The following is a 12,041-nucleotide window of genomic DNA, read 5'->3' as shown; positions in this document are numbered from 1 at the left end:
CACAGCCGCCAGATCGGCGGTGTATGCGGGGAGCAGCGACGATCTTCGCCACCGGACGGAGGATAGATGCAGCTCGGAGAGCTCGGAGCATGCGCAGAGAATGTGCAAGAGGTCTGTTCCGTCGAAGCGGACATTTTCCAACCGCAGTCGTTTGACCACGCGGAAGTACGTGGACAGCTTTTCGCGAGTGTCCTCGGACATCTCGAACATGGCGCCGCCGAAGTTGAGGGCCAGACGCTCGATCTCGTGCAACCGCGGCAGGATGGGCGGCAGTTCGGGGTGGTCCACGTCGGGATCGATCGTGACGGTCAGTTCGCGGACGCTGAGTGCGACGTGGGGGGAGTGTTGCAGCAGCTCGACGAAGCGGACGTATTCCGATTGGCCCGGGCCATGGGCGAGGCGGATGGTGTGGAAGACAAGACGGCGGACGACGGGGAGGAAATTATGACAAGTCAAAGCACAGGCAGCGAGGGCGGGGCGGTCGTCTCGAAGGCAGTGGAGGATGTCCTCCCATATTTCTGGAGGTAGAGTTGGTGTGCTGGGCCTTGCGGCCCTCGTGGCCACAGGTGCAGCCCACTAGTGGACGGCATCAGTTGAGATCAGGGAGTCGTGTCATGGAGAGAATGCGTACGGTCGTTCTTGATCGTCCTCGTGGAGGATGGGCAATCCAAGTGATAAGCCGTCTGAAGGAGCGAAAGAGTCGGGGTAAGCGGGGGCGACGCATTACGTGGAGGGAATGGGTGCCCACTGTCACTGCCGTGCTTCGAGGGCCTATAACAGGGCGAGCAGTGTCGGTAGACGCGGAATAGGCTCTGGGTGGCCTATCGACCGAGGAATCTTAGGACGGGCTAGGATGATGGTTGTCCTCAGCTGTTGGCATATTGGGTTTCGCCCGGGATGTGAATGTGACGGGGCCGGAGTACGGGGGAGAGTGCGCCACCAACTCATGGAGTGGGAGAGGGCGTCTTGGAAGCAGATGAGCGCGTGGACGACGGGCAGCGAGGCGCGAGGACTCGGACAACGAGGACGACGATGGCGAGCCGACGGGCGAGGGCGAGGGCGGGGGTGCTGACTAAGCAATGGCCGCAAATAGCACAGGGCGCGCGGCGTGCTGAGGGCAGGCTGCTTGCAAAGAGCATGGCCGTGACCTGACGTCCTTCCCACTGGCCCAAGCTCCTGACGGCGTGGGCCATCCCCGCCATCCGCTCCCTACCCCCGCCACCATGTCTCCCCTGTCCCCCGCCCGCCTCGCTGTCCTCGCCGCGGTCTTCTCATGGGCTGTCCTCGCCGCAAACGCCCAGGGGGGTGGAAGCGGTCAGCCAAACACAAGCTTGGCGATGTGAGTGATCCCGTTGCGACTCGGAGGACCCGCTCGTGCTGAGGTCGACCCTGTCGCCAGGATCATCCTCTACGCCATCACCGGCTGTGTCTCTGCTCTCTTCTGCATAGTCATCGTTTCCGGCGTACGTCCGCTCACACTCGTTATATCCGCACCTCCTCACCCCCCACAGGCCATCCGCGCCATCCGCCACCCCGAGCGCTACGGCCCCCGCCCGGGTGACCCCAACTACGGCGCCCCCGCCCAGAGCCGCGCCCGCGGTCTCACCCGCGCCATCCTCGACACCTTTCCTGTCGTCAAATTTGGCGGGGACCCCGCCGCGGTCCCCCCGAAGGACGTCGAGAGTCCCTCGGAGGAAGGCGACGACCTCGAGCACGACCCACGCACAGGAAGGACGATGGAGCTCCGCTCGTGGGAGGTCGTACACGACCCCAACACGGGTGAGACCCGCACAACACGGTATGGCGCGCCAGACGAGGCCGCCCCACAGGTGGATGCTGCCCCGCTGCACGAAGACGATATCGTGGCGCAGGCCCAGGGCCTCGAAGGGGACGAGTCCTCGTCCCCCCGTGCGGGCTCATCCAGGGCTGATGCGGCACTCACGGTGCGACCACGCCTGCGCCTGGGGCGGACAGCAGACGGGGGCGTGGCGGCCGAGGCGAGAGGCGGCGCCGCGGGTGTGGGTGCGGGCGACAAAGAGATTGTGCCGGACGCTATAGGCCGTGAGACGTGCCCTATCTGCATTGTCGACTTTGAGGAGGGCGACGACCTGCGGGTGCTGCCATGCGAGGGGCACCACCGGTTCCACTGCGAGTGTGTCGACCAGTGGTTGCTCGAGCTCTCGAGTAGCTGTCCAATTTGCCGGCAGGGTAAGTGTTGCGCCACCTGTGTCATTTGCTTCCTGCTGCCTTCTGATTCCCATACACGTTTTTGTGGTTCGTGACGCTCATTATCTTCCTTTGCATTGCAGACTTCCAAGCACTCGAGACGATGATGGCTGGCAACTCGGATCCCCTCGAACCACCACACATGCCTGGGGCCGCACGCCCGTTATCGACAGCTGCAGCGCGGTTCTCGCGGTATCTGCGCTTTGCACGACGACGGCACGACCGACGCCAGGAGGACGGCAGTGGGTACGACATTACGGATCCGCCGATGCCCATCGCGCCCGAGATGCATTTCTGAATTCGCGGGCTGCCTGGCGCATGTCTACGTGTAGCTGATGTATGATAACTGCTGCAGACCTGGTGTGTTGTGCTTACTCCGTATGTTGTGCTTACTCCCCTATTCTCTGTTCTCGCCAACCCATGTTCTTCTCCTGCTCACCCGCTATGTATTTCCCGTTCGCTTGCCGGGTCTGTTGCTTGTTGTTCTGTCTGCATGTAGCTGATGTGTGTTTCTGGATGCTCCGGTAGTGTTGTAATAATAGTGGTATTAGTATTGTAACGTCAATATACGGATAAGCTGTGCCCCGTGCCGTTGTAGCGAGTTGTAGCGCCAGCTTGGTGTTATCGGACATGCGATGGCGGCTGCCTCTCCCGTCCTGCACGGAGATAGGCCGGCGAAGTCTCTAGCACTCATGTAACTCTTACTATCAGCGCGCCATACTGTCGCAGCGAGCCACTGTGCTTCCATTCTGAAGCACAGGGAATCGGGGAGACGAGCAACTTGATGCGGCCGCTGGCAGGGCTGTCGCACGTTGCCATGCAGTCGCAAGACTGTGGTCGCTGCCTGCGGAGCGGCTGATGGGCCTCAAATTTCAATGTCGAAGTTCGACGCCGCCGCGCGCTGTCTGGAATTTGTAAAGGCATAAATCGGTATCGACAGGTTGAAGCTCGCAGACGCACAACAACTTCTTCCATCCCCGACGTGGATACGGTTCGCCGACTGTGACCGGTATAGTGCACGACCCAGTCTGCTCTCCGTTCGAAATCGACGCTGATGTCTCCCCTGTAATACCGCAGAGGCGCGGTCACACGCGGATGCTTCGGAAAGTCATCTGGGAGTTCTGGCTCTCATGGCGGCACGGAGATGTCTACCCGGAATGTCGCATGCGCAGCGCCGTCGTCAGCACAGATGGAGATATGTTGCGTGGCCGTCAGCGGAGTTCTGCCTGGTCGTTCTTCGCCCCCGTGTTTGAGATCTCGTAGTACGTACCCAGGAGCGCATATAACGAAGCAATACCCTTGGGGCTGGAAGAATTTCTCAGTGGTTAGCCGGTGGGAAGTCTACAGACATACGTACTATATGTGCGCAGGGCCAGCGTACGTGACCGTGCATTGTTCGCGTGAAGCCCGGGGGAAGGCCTTCAATTGTTTGGACTGCCGTGAGTGACCGGTGACCAATCAACTTGAACCACTGGGCTCCAGTCGTTGACCTGACAGTGAGACAGTATTGAAGACGTCAGACATGACTCGGGACCATCGAGTCAGCTGACCGGAGGGGGCAGGTTGGAGCAAGGACGATGACGCGCAGGTCGCCGCCCCATCCTCAGCCCGCTGCACCTCTTGCCAAAATAGGAAAAAGACTTGCCGCATATGGCAAGCTGGACGTCGGGGTGGCATGACGTCCTGGCGTTGCTGTTCGCCATGACACGCGCCGCGTCATCGACGGCCACCTCGCAGGTGGGGCCGCCTCCCGTATAAAAGGCCTCGTCGCAGAGCAACGACAGCATCGAACATCTCATACCCACTCTACAACCACCCCATCGCATATATTCTCACAATGTCCGACACTGGCAGACAATCTCTCTCCGACAAGGCCGGCGCAAAGCTGAAGGTCCGTGTCCGTTTTCTGCCGCGGCCGTAGATTATTCTCATCCTTGGCCTCTGCTAGCCCGACTCTGAGAAGTCTACGACTGAGCACGTCGGCGACATGTTCAAGGGCAAGGCCGACTCGGCGGGGTCCACCGCTCAGCCCCAGGTGTGTTGCTCGCCTATTCCTCTTGTCCGTGCACTTGCTCAATGTTGTCTAGAGCGAGAAGTCGTACACTCAACAAGTTGGCGACGCCGTGAGCGGCAACTCCAACAACGATGAGGTCAGTTGCCACGATCGATGATGATCCCCTTGGCGTCTGGTCCTGACATTGTTTGATAGTCGTCGCTGGCACAGAAAGCCAAGAACGCCGTGGGCATGGGCAACAACTAGGTCGCCGTGTCGTGCCGTAGCGTGTACCGTTAGCTGTTGTTTGTTGTTGTATGATAGCATTGGGCGGACGCTTGGGTTGTAGTTTACATTCACCAATCAATACATGGTCTTGATACACTGGACATTCGTGTGCACGCTCGTCGTCGTCCTTGTGACCTGGCTCGAGCACATGTCGGAGGACGGCGCAGGTGAGTCAGTATGCTGACGAGGCCGCGTACCTGAAGGGGGGACACTGGTCTGCGGCTTGGACAGACTTGCTCGTCACTGCTGCCCTCTCTTCGCATCCACACCCGCCTGCAAGTCTTCTTCAGTGTCCCGTGTGGTCAAATAAGCCTGCGGAGCGGTCGGTAGGCCTTCTGATCGACCTCGTCTGTGGTCAATTTCACCCGCATGCGCTCGCCCCCAACCGTCAGCGGTATCTCGGTCTCCGTCTTTGAAACGCCGCAATGTGCAGCCAGTAGTGAGCCTTTGGTATTTGGGTTCTCCTTTGTGGAAAAGTGTTGATTTCTCCCAACCAGCTTCTCCGGATCTATGCCATGACATCCGCAGCCTTCCCGTAATGATAGCCCTAGATGGTCTTCGTATAAAAGCACCCTCCCGCCAGGGGCTCTCACCATTGTTCCTCCGTACTACTCTCACGTCCAGTGCTCTCTGACGAGTCCCTCCCTAACCCCCAGTTTACACTCGAAGTGATATCGGACCTGTCCTCTGCGTTCAATGGTGTCCCTCTCGCTTTCCACGTCGATGTTCGCATGGTGTGCCCTCGGCACATCTGTGCTCCTCTACGCCGCCTGGAAGGCCGCCGCGCTCGTCGCGCACGCACGCACGTCGCCCCTCCGCCACATTCCTGGCCCGCGCAGCGTCAGCTGGCTCTATGGCAACCTCACCCAGATCGCGCGCGGGGACCCGACCGTCCTGCGCGAGGATTGGGTGGATGCGCATGGGCCGACGATAAAGTACAAGGGGCTGTTCAACGTGAGCTTCGGCCATTTTCGTCCTCGCTGGGTACTCATGGCCATTGCGACAGCGCGATATAGTGTACACCGTTGATCCCCGTGCATTAAACCACATCCTTAGCCACTCGACCGACTACCCGAAGCCGGAGCTCGTGCGGTTCTCCTTGTCTCAGTTCTTGGGTGAAGGTATGCACTATGATCTACGCCCGCGGTGCGTCTCGGCCGCTGACTTGCTCGGTCGCGAAGGCCTCTTGTTTGTAGAGAGTGAGTGATGTGCTTAGCTTGCAAAATCCATACCCGAGATGACGTCTACCTCTCCTAGATGATCAGCACCGCCAGCAGGTAGGTTGGGACGCACAGTTTCTGCATATATGCGTGCCTAACGGATGTCTAATATTGTCTGTCACAGAGGAGGATCATGGTATAATTCTTCTGGTTGTCTTAGCACGGCCAGACTAACTTCGTGATCTATTCGTAGAATCCTGCATTCGGACCCGCTCAGATTAGGGAGCTTGCCGAGATCTTTTTCGAGAAAGCTATCCAGGTAAATGGTCAACACTCCAGATTCAGAGCATATGACTCAGCTTTCCTTCCAGCTGCGCGACGCGTGGAGCCACGAGATCGCAAAGCACAGCGAGCCTGCAAAGATCGAGGTGCTCGGCTGGCTCACCAAGACGACGCTCGACGTGATCGGTCTCGCTGGTGCGTTCGCCAATGTGACTCGCGCGCGCCCGACGCTGACACTGGGGCCGCCGCCGTTCATGTCGCCGTCTAGGGTTTGACTACGACTTCGACACGCTCAACATCAACGGCAAGCCAAACGAGCTGTACCAGGCGTTCCAGGTCATCTTCGGCAAGGCCGCCCTGCGCCCGTCGGTGATCCCTATGCTCAAGTACCTCTTCCCCCCACTACGGGTCATCGTACGTCGCTCATCGCTGAGCTTCCTATCCCGACTCTGAAATTGAAATATGAACGGACGCGCGTGCAGCCGGACATAGGCCAGCGGCGCATCGCCAGGGCGCGGGCGGTGATGGACCGCATTGCGCTGAAGCTCGTGCGCGAGAAGAAGGCGGACATCGCAAGCGCAGCGGGCGCGGACAAGGCAGGGACGAAGCCCGCGCGCCTGCAGAGCCGCGACCTGCTCACGCTGTTGCTCAAAGCGAACGTCGGCGCGGACATCCCCGAGAGCCAGCGGCTGTCGGATAGCGACGTGATCGCTCGTGAGTGTGTTTCCGTTCCGCGGGGGGATGTGTGCTCACCGCGGGGCGTGGCGCAGAGATCCCGACGTGAGCGTCTTCCCCCTGCTTGCATGAGGCACCGCTCACGCGCCCTGCCGTCGCAGATTCCTCGTCGCAGGCCACGAGACGACGAGCAACGCGACGTCATGGGGGCTTTATGCACTCGCGCTCGCGCCTGCGGTGCAGAGCAAGCTGCGAGAGGAGCTGTGGGCCGTGCCGACGGACAGTCCAAGCATGGACGAGCTGCAGGCGCTGCCGCTGCTCGACGCAGTCGTGCGCGAGACGCTGCGCCTGCACGCACCGGTCCCGTTCACTGTGCGCGTGGCGGTGCGGGACGACGTGATTCCGCTCGGGACACCATACACGGACTTGCGGGGGCAGGTGCACGACAGCATCAGGTGCGTGTGCGCTGTGCGCCGACTTTGCGGGCGAGGGACGCGCTTGTGCTGACCGTGTTCGCGGGTGATGCGTTCGCAACTCGGTGGGGGTAGGGTGCCGAAGGGTACACTGTTTGATATCCCGATCCTCGCAATGAACCGGTCGAAGACGCTGTGGGGAGAGGATGCGTTTGAGTTCAGGCGAGTGGCCGGCTGTGCTGGCCGTCCGACCGTGTGAGCTGACGGTGTATGTCCCGCGCCCACCTGGCAGGCCCGAGCGGTGGGACGCGATGCCCGAGGCAGCGCAGAGCATCCCAGGCGTGTGGGGGAACATGATGACGTTCCTCGGCGGCCCGCGCTCGTGCATCGGCTTCCGCTTCACGCTCATCGAGTGAGTGCTTGCCTACTGCGCACGCGTGTAGTGCATCTCACCCAGGCACACCGCAGGATGAAGGCGATCATGTTTACCCTGCTGCGCGCGTTCGAATTCGAGCTGGCCCTCCCCGCGGACGAGATCGTCCGCCAGACGGCGGACATCCAGCGCCCGATTGTGAAGAGCGAGGCGGACAAGGGTGGGCAACTGCCAATGCTCGTCAGGCCGCATGTGCGCGTATGAGTACTGGGCTTCACCGCGCGATCCCCAAGTGCGTATATGACAATGTAAAATATACTTTGCTTTGCTTTCTGTGCCAACGATGAGAACGATCGGCGCGATCCTGGAGTGTTGTTGCACTGCGTCATTGATCGATCTACCGCTGGTAATCACCGACCTCGCACGAACTCTCAAGTTCTATCGACGCAATGCTACGTCAATACAATCGCCATGTAAAGGCTACACAAGATTGCGCGGTGTGTTGGTAAAGATACATTTTATGCTGATAAAATCTACTCGTGTCGTCTAGTATCGCCTGCCGAAAGGGTCCAAGACCGGCCTGCTATACAACGGCTGCGCGCCGCGCATAGCGAGAAACCACATCAGTCCGTGCCCAGCAGCAGGGAGAGGCGAGAGCACGTACCAAAGGCGCGGGCTTGTTCTGTAGGATCTCCTCGATCTTCTCGAGCACGGCGGGCGTCAGCTTGGGGATGACCTCGAGTGCCTTGAGGTTCTCGACGACCTGTTCGGGGCGCGACGCGCCGAGGATGACGGTGCTCGTGTTCGGGTTCACGGCGATCCACGCGAGCGCGAGGTGGGCGACCTTGCAGCCGAGCTCTGTTGGTGCGCGTCAGCAAGCGGAGTGCGCGCGGCGCGATCGTCGGACTGACCTTGCTCGGCAAAGTCGGACAGCGCACGGATTTTGTCAAGCTTCTTCTTGCCATCCTCCTCGGTCAGGCTGTTGAGCGTGTCCTTGAAGAAGTCTTTGTGGTCCGCGAAGCGCGAGCCCTCGGGAATGCCGTTGTTGTACTGCAGCGACAACGTCAGTGAGCGGGCGGCGGCATGCCAGCAAGGGGCGTTATGGCACACCTTTCCTGTGAGCAGACCGCTGGCGAGTGCAGACCAGACGGTTGTGCCGATCTGGTACTTGCTGTAGAGAGGTCTGTGGTCCGATGGACACAGGTCAGCTGGTGCCGATCAGAATGGCACGAGGCGGTGGCTTACGCGTATTCCTTCTCTGGCCGCTCGCGGTGGAACATGCTATCATGCATCGTCAGAAATCAAGAGCCGAGGTACAATAATGATTGTCGGCACGCACTGGTGCTGGCATTGTTCAGCAATTGGCCCCTGCAGACCCAGCTTGTCAGCGACGTCTGTCAGACGCGAGATCAGCTAAATGCTGGGTGCAACCAAGGCGTCTGGTACATACGGTAAGCTTCCTCGATCTCTCGCGCCGACCACTCGGACGTTGCCCAGTGATATGCCTACGCGACGGCTGTGAGCAACGAGGCTTGTACACATGTCGAGGGACATACCCAGCCCTGGTCAATGACCCAGTTGAACGCACGGACGGTTTCCTCCATCGGAACTGTGTGCAGTGTCAGAGAGCGGATTTTCGCCGCGGAGATAGCGGAGCCGTACCGGTGGAGTCGGGACGGTGCGCAAAGAGCACATCGACGTAGTCCAGCCCGAGACGCTCCAGGGAGGCCTTGGTGCCTTCGATGATGCTGGTGCATGTCATTCGTCAGCGTTCCGTGTGCCCATCGGTGGACCAAACTTACTGTTTCCGCGAGAGACCCGTGTCGTTGGGGCTGATCTTGCGCCAGCCGAAGAAGACTTTGGTGGTGATGATGAGGTCGGTGCGGCGGAGACCGAGCTCCCTGATCACGCGGCCCCTGCAATACTGTGAGCGCATGTAGGCAGGCCGGGCCACAGACGGCGTACATCTCGATCTCGGAGTTGCCGGAGGCGTACCCCTCGGCGGTGTCGAACCTGCACATGAATACATGCGTGAGCAAACGGCGACACGGAGCGAGAACGCGGGCGGCATACATGTTTATGCCATTGTCGAAGGCGACTTTGATGATTTCCTGGGGTGGAGACGCTGAGACGCTGCATGGTTGGGCTAGAAAAGTAGGCGCACCTTGACGGGATCGCCGACGACGGTTCCGCCGAGCGTCAGCCCTAATCGATAGTCAAATCAGGTTCTCATGACAGTGACGTGTGCATACATCCACCGAGAGAGAAGACGGGGACTCGCAGACCACTGGGGCCAAGGCGTCGGAAGGGCATGCCCTTCGCGTCGTACTCGAGCTTGACGGTCGACATTCTGTGGTGCGTTGTGAGACGGAAAGTGGCTGGGGTGCGTGGAGGAGCGTCGGAATCGTGTGAAGAGTATTTTGGTCGTGGGGAGCTGGGCTTTTATACGCGAGGGCTGATCCATGCGAGCGAGCTTGCGTCACCGAGAGCGAGTTATCGATAGCCTACGGGATACCGACTCATCAGTCAGCACTGGTCTCTGCTGACTGAACCGTGGGCGTCTTCACGGTCTTTGCGCGTGGAGCGGGGAGCGATGAGCGTCCGCCCATCGTACCGAACTCAATATGCGATGTGGTGTGCCGTCCCAGCGGCACAAGATAACACAGTCTGACAACTTGAAGCACGCGCAGCGAGCGCACCTATGGTGGGACTGGGGGATCAATGTCGATCAATTTTGAGGGAGACAAGCCATCTGATGACTCACCCTCAGGTTTCACTCGAATGTATATGAAAATTTTCGCACTTTTCCACGCAAGCATGAAATCAATACTGTGCGAATGTAAAGCGACGAGGGGGAACTCACAATCGATGTGCCCTCGTGAGGCGAATCGTGGGACGCTGCAGCTGAGCCGACGGAGTCAGAACTTGCATCCGAGGACAAAGTAGTCTCTTCGCAAGTCCATCATGTGACCGCGTCCGCGGCGCATCGGGCACCCAGCACCACCGCGATAGAGCCGTCAAACGAAGCCAGGACCAGTCGACGACGCAGAAACGAAGATGTATTCAAGGAGTTGGCTGCATACACATCAAGGGGACAACATACAACACACTAGAGATCGCCGCAAGACACAAGCAGAAGCAGCACGCACAGATATTACAGCACCATCATCCTAGATCACACAAACAAGCGTCGTCACGGTTCACGACACGAAGAGCGTCGCAGAGATCGACATCGTCGACGTCGACGGCGAGGGACGGTGGAACACCGGCACGCTGGCGGGCAAGCGGCGGTCAGCTCAGAGACTCACGCAGAACCGGCAGGCTCACGTCGACGGCGTCGGGGTGCTCCGGTGCATTGGCGAGCGCGGGTCCTGTGCGCCTTCGTACACCAGATTCGACGCATGCATCGGCTGCATCAGCCCCAAGCCTAGTGGGCTCAGAGGCGCCGCACGGCGGGGGGTATTGAGCGTCGTTCGGGAGACGTGCTGGGGAGACGAAACTGCAGTCGACGGCGGGGCAATCGGGCGCTGGCACGACCCGCACGTCGCTGGGGCCGGTGCGTGGCATTGACAGTAGTTGTCGTGGCCCTCGCTGTGTGAGCGGGCCAAGCTACGATTCATGGTGCTTGTTGTCGGCGGGGGAGTGGCGCGCGGCGTCGACATACTGCTATGGGTGACGCGTGGGGTTGATGTTGCGCTATGAGGAGGGGTGGCGCGCGGAGTTGGGGGCGTGCTATTGTGCATCTGCAGCGCGGTCTGGACACTCTGGCTGGCGTAGACCTTTCTGCGCCGAGGGCGGTCAGAGCCCCGACCAGAAGACGGGGTTGAGGCCGAACTCGGCGCTGAAGGCGTTCGGGCGCTGCATGCAGGGGAGCTGGCGGTACTGATGTAGAGACTAGAGAGATCCACTTCGGGGGATTCAGGTTCACCATACGTGATATTCGTCTCGATGGAGGCGACACTCTCCGTGTCGCTTCCACCGCTGGACGTCCGGGATGATGATAGGGGTAGAGTCTCACTCCGCCTAGAAGTGGTCCTAGGCGGACTTCTGGGAGAACGCACCGACTGTTGGGAGACGTCAGGTTCTATCACTGTCACACCTGTGGGATACGACGAAGAGCTGCGCAGATCGGTAGCGGGGGACCACAGTCCAGTGCGTGAAGGGGAGCCACGGCTCATATAGGGCTGCGCAGGAAGGTATACGTTGCGGCGGGGCGACACAACGACGTCGACCGCTGTGGCGCTGGCAGACTGAGATTGGGAGGGGCTGCCGTTGGAAATGGGGTGTCGCGCACGGTCGCTGACCGAAGACCTGACATGTGCTCGTACAGGAATAGGGCGTGGAGAGTTCCTGGGAGATAGAAAACTGCATGGGGAGCCTGGTGCCGAGTGCGACGCGGGTGGGCGGGCAGTGCCTACGCTGTCTCTGGAGCGGGAACGGCGGGGAGGGCGGCGGGGAGAAGGCGTATCATGCGGGAGGCGACGCTCGTCGCGCGCTGGAGACCATCTAGGGGTGGCGGGAAGCCGAGGGGGGTTGTCGGTGAGCACCGCCTTGACCCTGCCGCGGTGCTGGGCGACGTAGTATGCCTCTTCAGCCTCGACGCGGGTGGGATAGCCCTTGTAGATGCATCC

At 60.3% G+C, this 12,041-nt stretch overlaps 6 protein-coding genes across 6 annotated transcripts; 4 read left to right on the top strand and 2 right to left on the bottom strand.

Moving 5' to 3' along the window:
- Nucleotides 1–66: 66 nt before the first annotated feature.
- Nucleotides 67–528, top strand: FIBRA_07585 (uncharacterized protein; the record flags this gene model as incomplete). Its single annotated transcript, XM_012329263.1, has 1 exon — nt 67–528. One exon carries the CDS (start codon nt 67–69, stop codon nt 526–528), a length of 462 nt encoding a protein of 153 aa, XP_012184653.1.
- Nucleotides 529–1,223: 695 nt separating this feature from the next.
- Nucleotides 1,224–2,524, top strand: FIBRA_07584 (uncharacterized protein; the record flags this gene model as incomplete). Its single annotated transcript, XM_012329262.1, has 3 exons — nt 1,224–1,339; nt 1,400–2,208; nt 2,310–2,524. 3 exons carry the CDS (start codon nt 1,224–1,226, stop codon nt 2,522–2,524), a joined length of 1,140 nt encoding a protein of 379 aa, XP_012184652.1.
- A 1,539-nt stretch (nt 2,525–4,063) lies between these two features.
- FIBRA_07583 (uncharacterized protein) lies at nt 4,064–4,486 on the top strand (the record flags this gene model as incomplete). Its single annotated transcript, XM_012329261.1, has 4 exons — nt 4,064–4,117; nt 4,175–4,261; nt 4,314–4,376; nt 4,436–4,486. 4 exons carry the CDS (start codon nt 4,064–4,066, stop codon nt 4,484–4,486), a joined length of 255 nt encoding a protein of 84 aa, XP_012184651.1.
- A 717-nt stretch (nt 4,487–5,203) lies between these two features.
- Nucleotides 5,204–7,674, top strand: FIBRA_07582 (uncharacterized protein; the record flags this gene model as incomplete). Its single annotated transcript, XM_012329260.1, has 13 exons — nt 5,204–5,461; nt 5,514–5,628; nt 5,689–5,706; nt 5,765–5,784; nt 5,852–5,863; nt 5,921–5,986; nt 6,039–6,144; nt 6,218–6,363; nt 6,432–6,663; nt 6,720–6,729; nt 6,786–7,079; nt 7,330–7,449; nt 7,506–7,674. The coding sequence occupies 13 exons, from the start codon at nt 5,204–5,206 to the stop codon at nt 7,672–7,674; spliced, it is 1,566 nt and encodes a 521-aa protein (XP_012184650.1).
- A 282-nt stretch (nt 7,675–7,956) lies between these two features.
- Nucleotides 7,957–9,759, bottom strand: FIBRA_07581 (uncharacterized protein; the record flags this gene model as incomplete). Its single annotated transcript, XM_012329259.1, has 14 exons — nt 7,957–8,004; nt 8,075–8,268; nt 8,322–8,460; nt 8,521–8,593; nt 8,656–8,691; nt 8,750–8,804; nt 8,861–8,915; nt 8,967–9,019; nt 9,073–9,158; nt 9,213–9,326; nt 9,376–9,423; nt 9,484–9,521; nt 9,575–9,615; nt 9,663–9,759. 14 exons carry the CDS (start codon nt 9,757–9,759, stop codon nt 7,957–7,959), a joined length of 1,077 nt encoding a protein of 358 aa, XP_012184649.1.
- Nucleotides 9,760–10,610: 851 nt separating this feature from the next.
- On the bottom strand, nt 10,611–11,588 carry FIBRA_07580 (uncharacterized protein; the record flags this gene model as incomplete). The annotated part of the gene is made up of 2 exons (XM_012329258.1): nt 10,611–10,683; nt 10,738–11,588. 2 exons carry the CDS (start codon nt 11,586–11,588, stop codon nt 10,611–10,613), a joined length of 924 nt encoding a protein of 307 aa, XP_012184648.1.
- Between the last annotated feature and the right edge of the window lie 453 nt (nt 11,589–12,041).

The sequence above is a fragment of the Fibroporia radiculosa genome, assembly GCF_000313525.1.
Source record: "Fibroporia radiculosa TFFH 294 genomic supercontigs, scaffold13985, whole genome shotgun sequence".
In the NCBI taxonomy this organism is placed as follows: domain Eukaryota; kingdom Fungi; phylum Basidiomycota; class Agaricomycetes; order Polyporales; family Fibroporiaceae; genus Fibroporia; species Fibroporia radiculosa.
The sequence above is the reverse complement of the archived record's forward strand: the minus strand, read 5'-3'. Positions and strand labels throughout refer to the sequence as shown.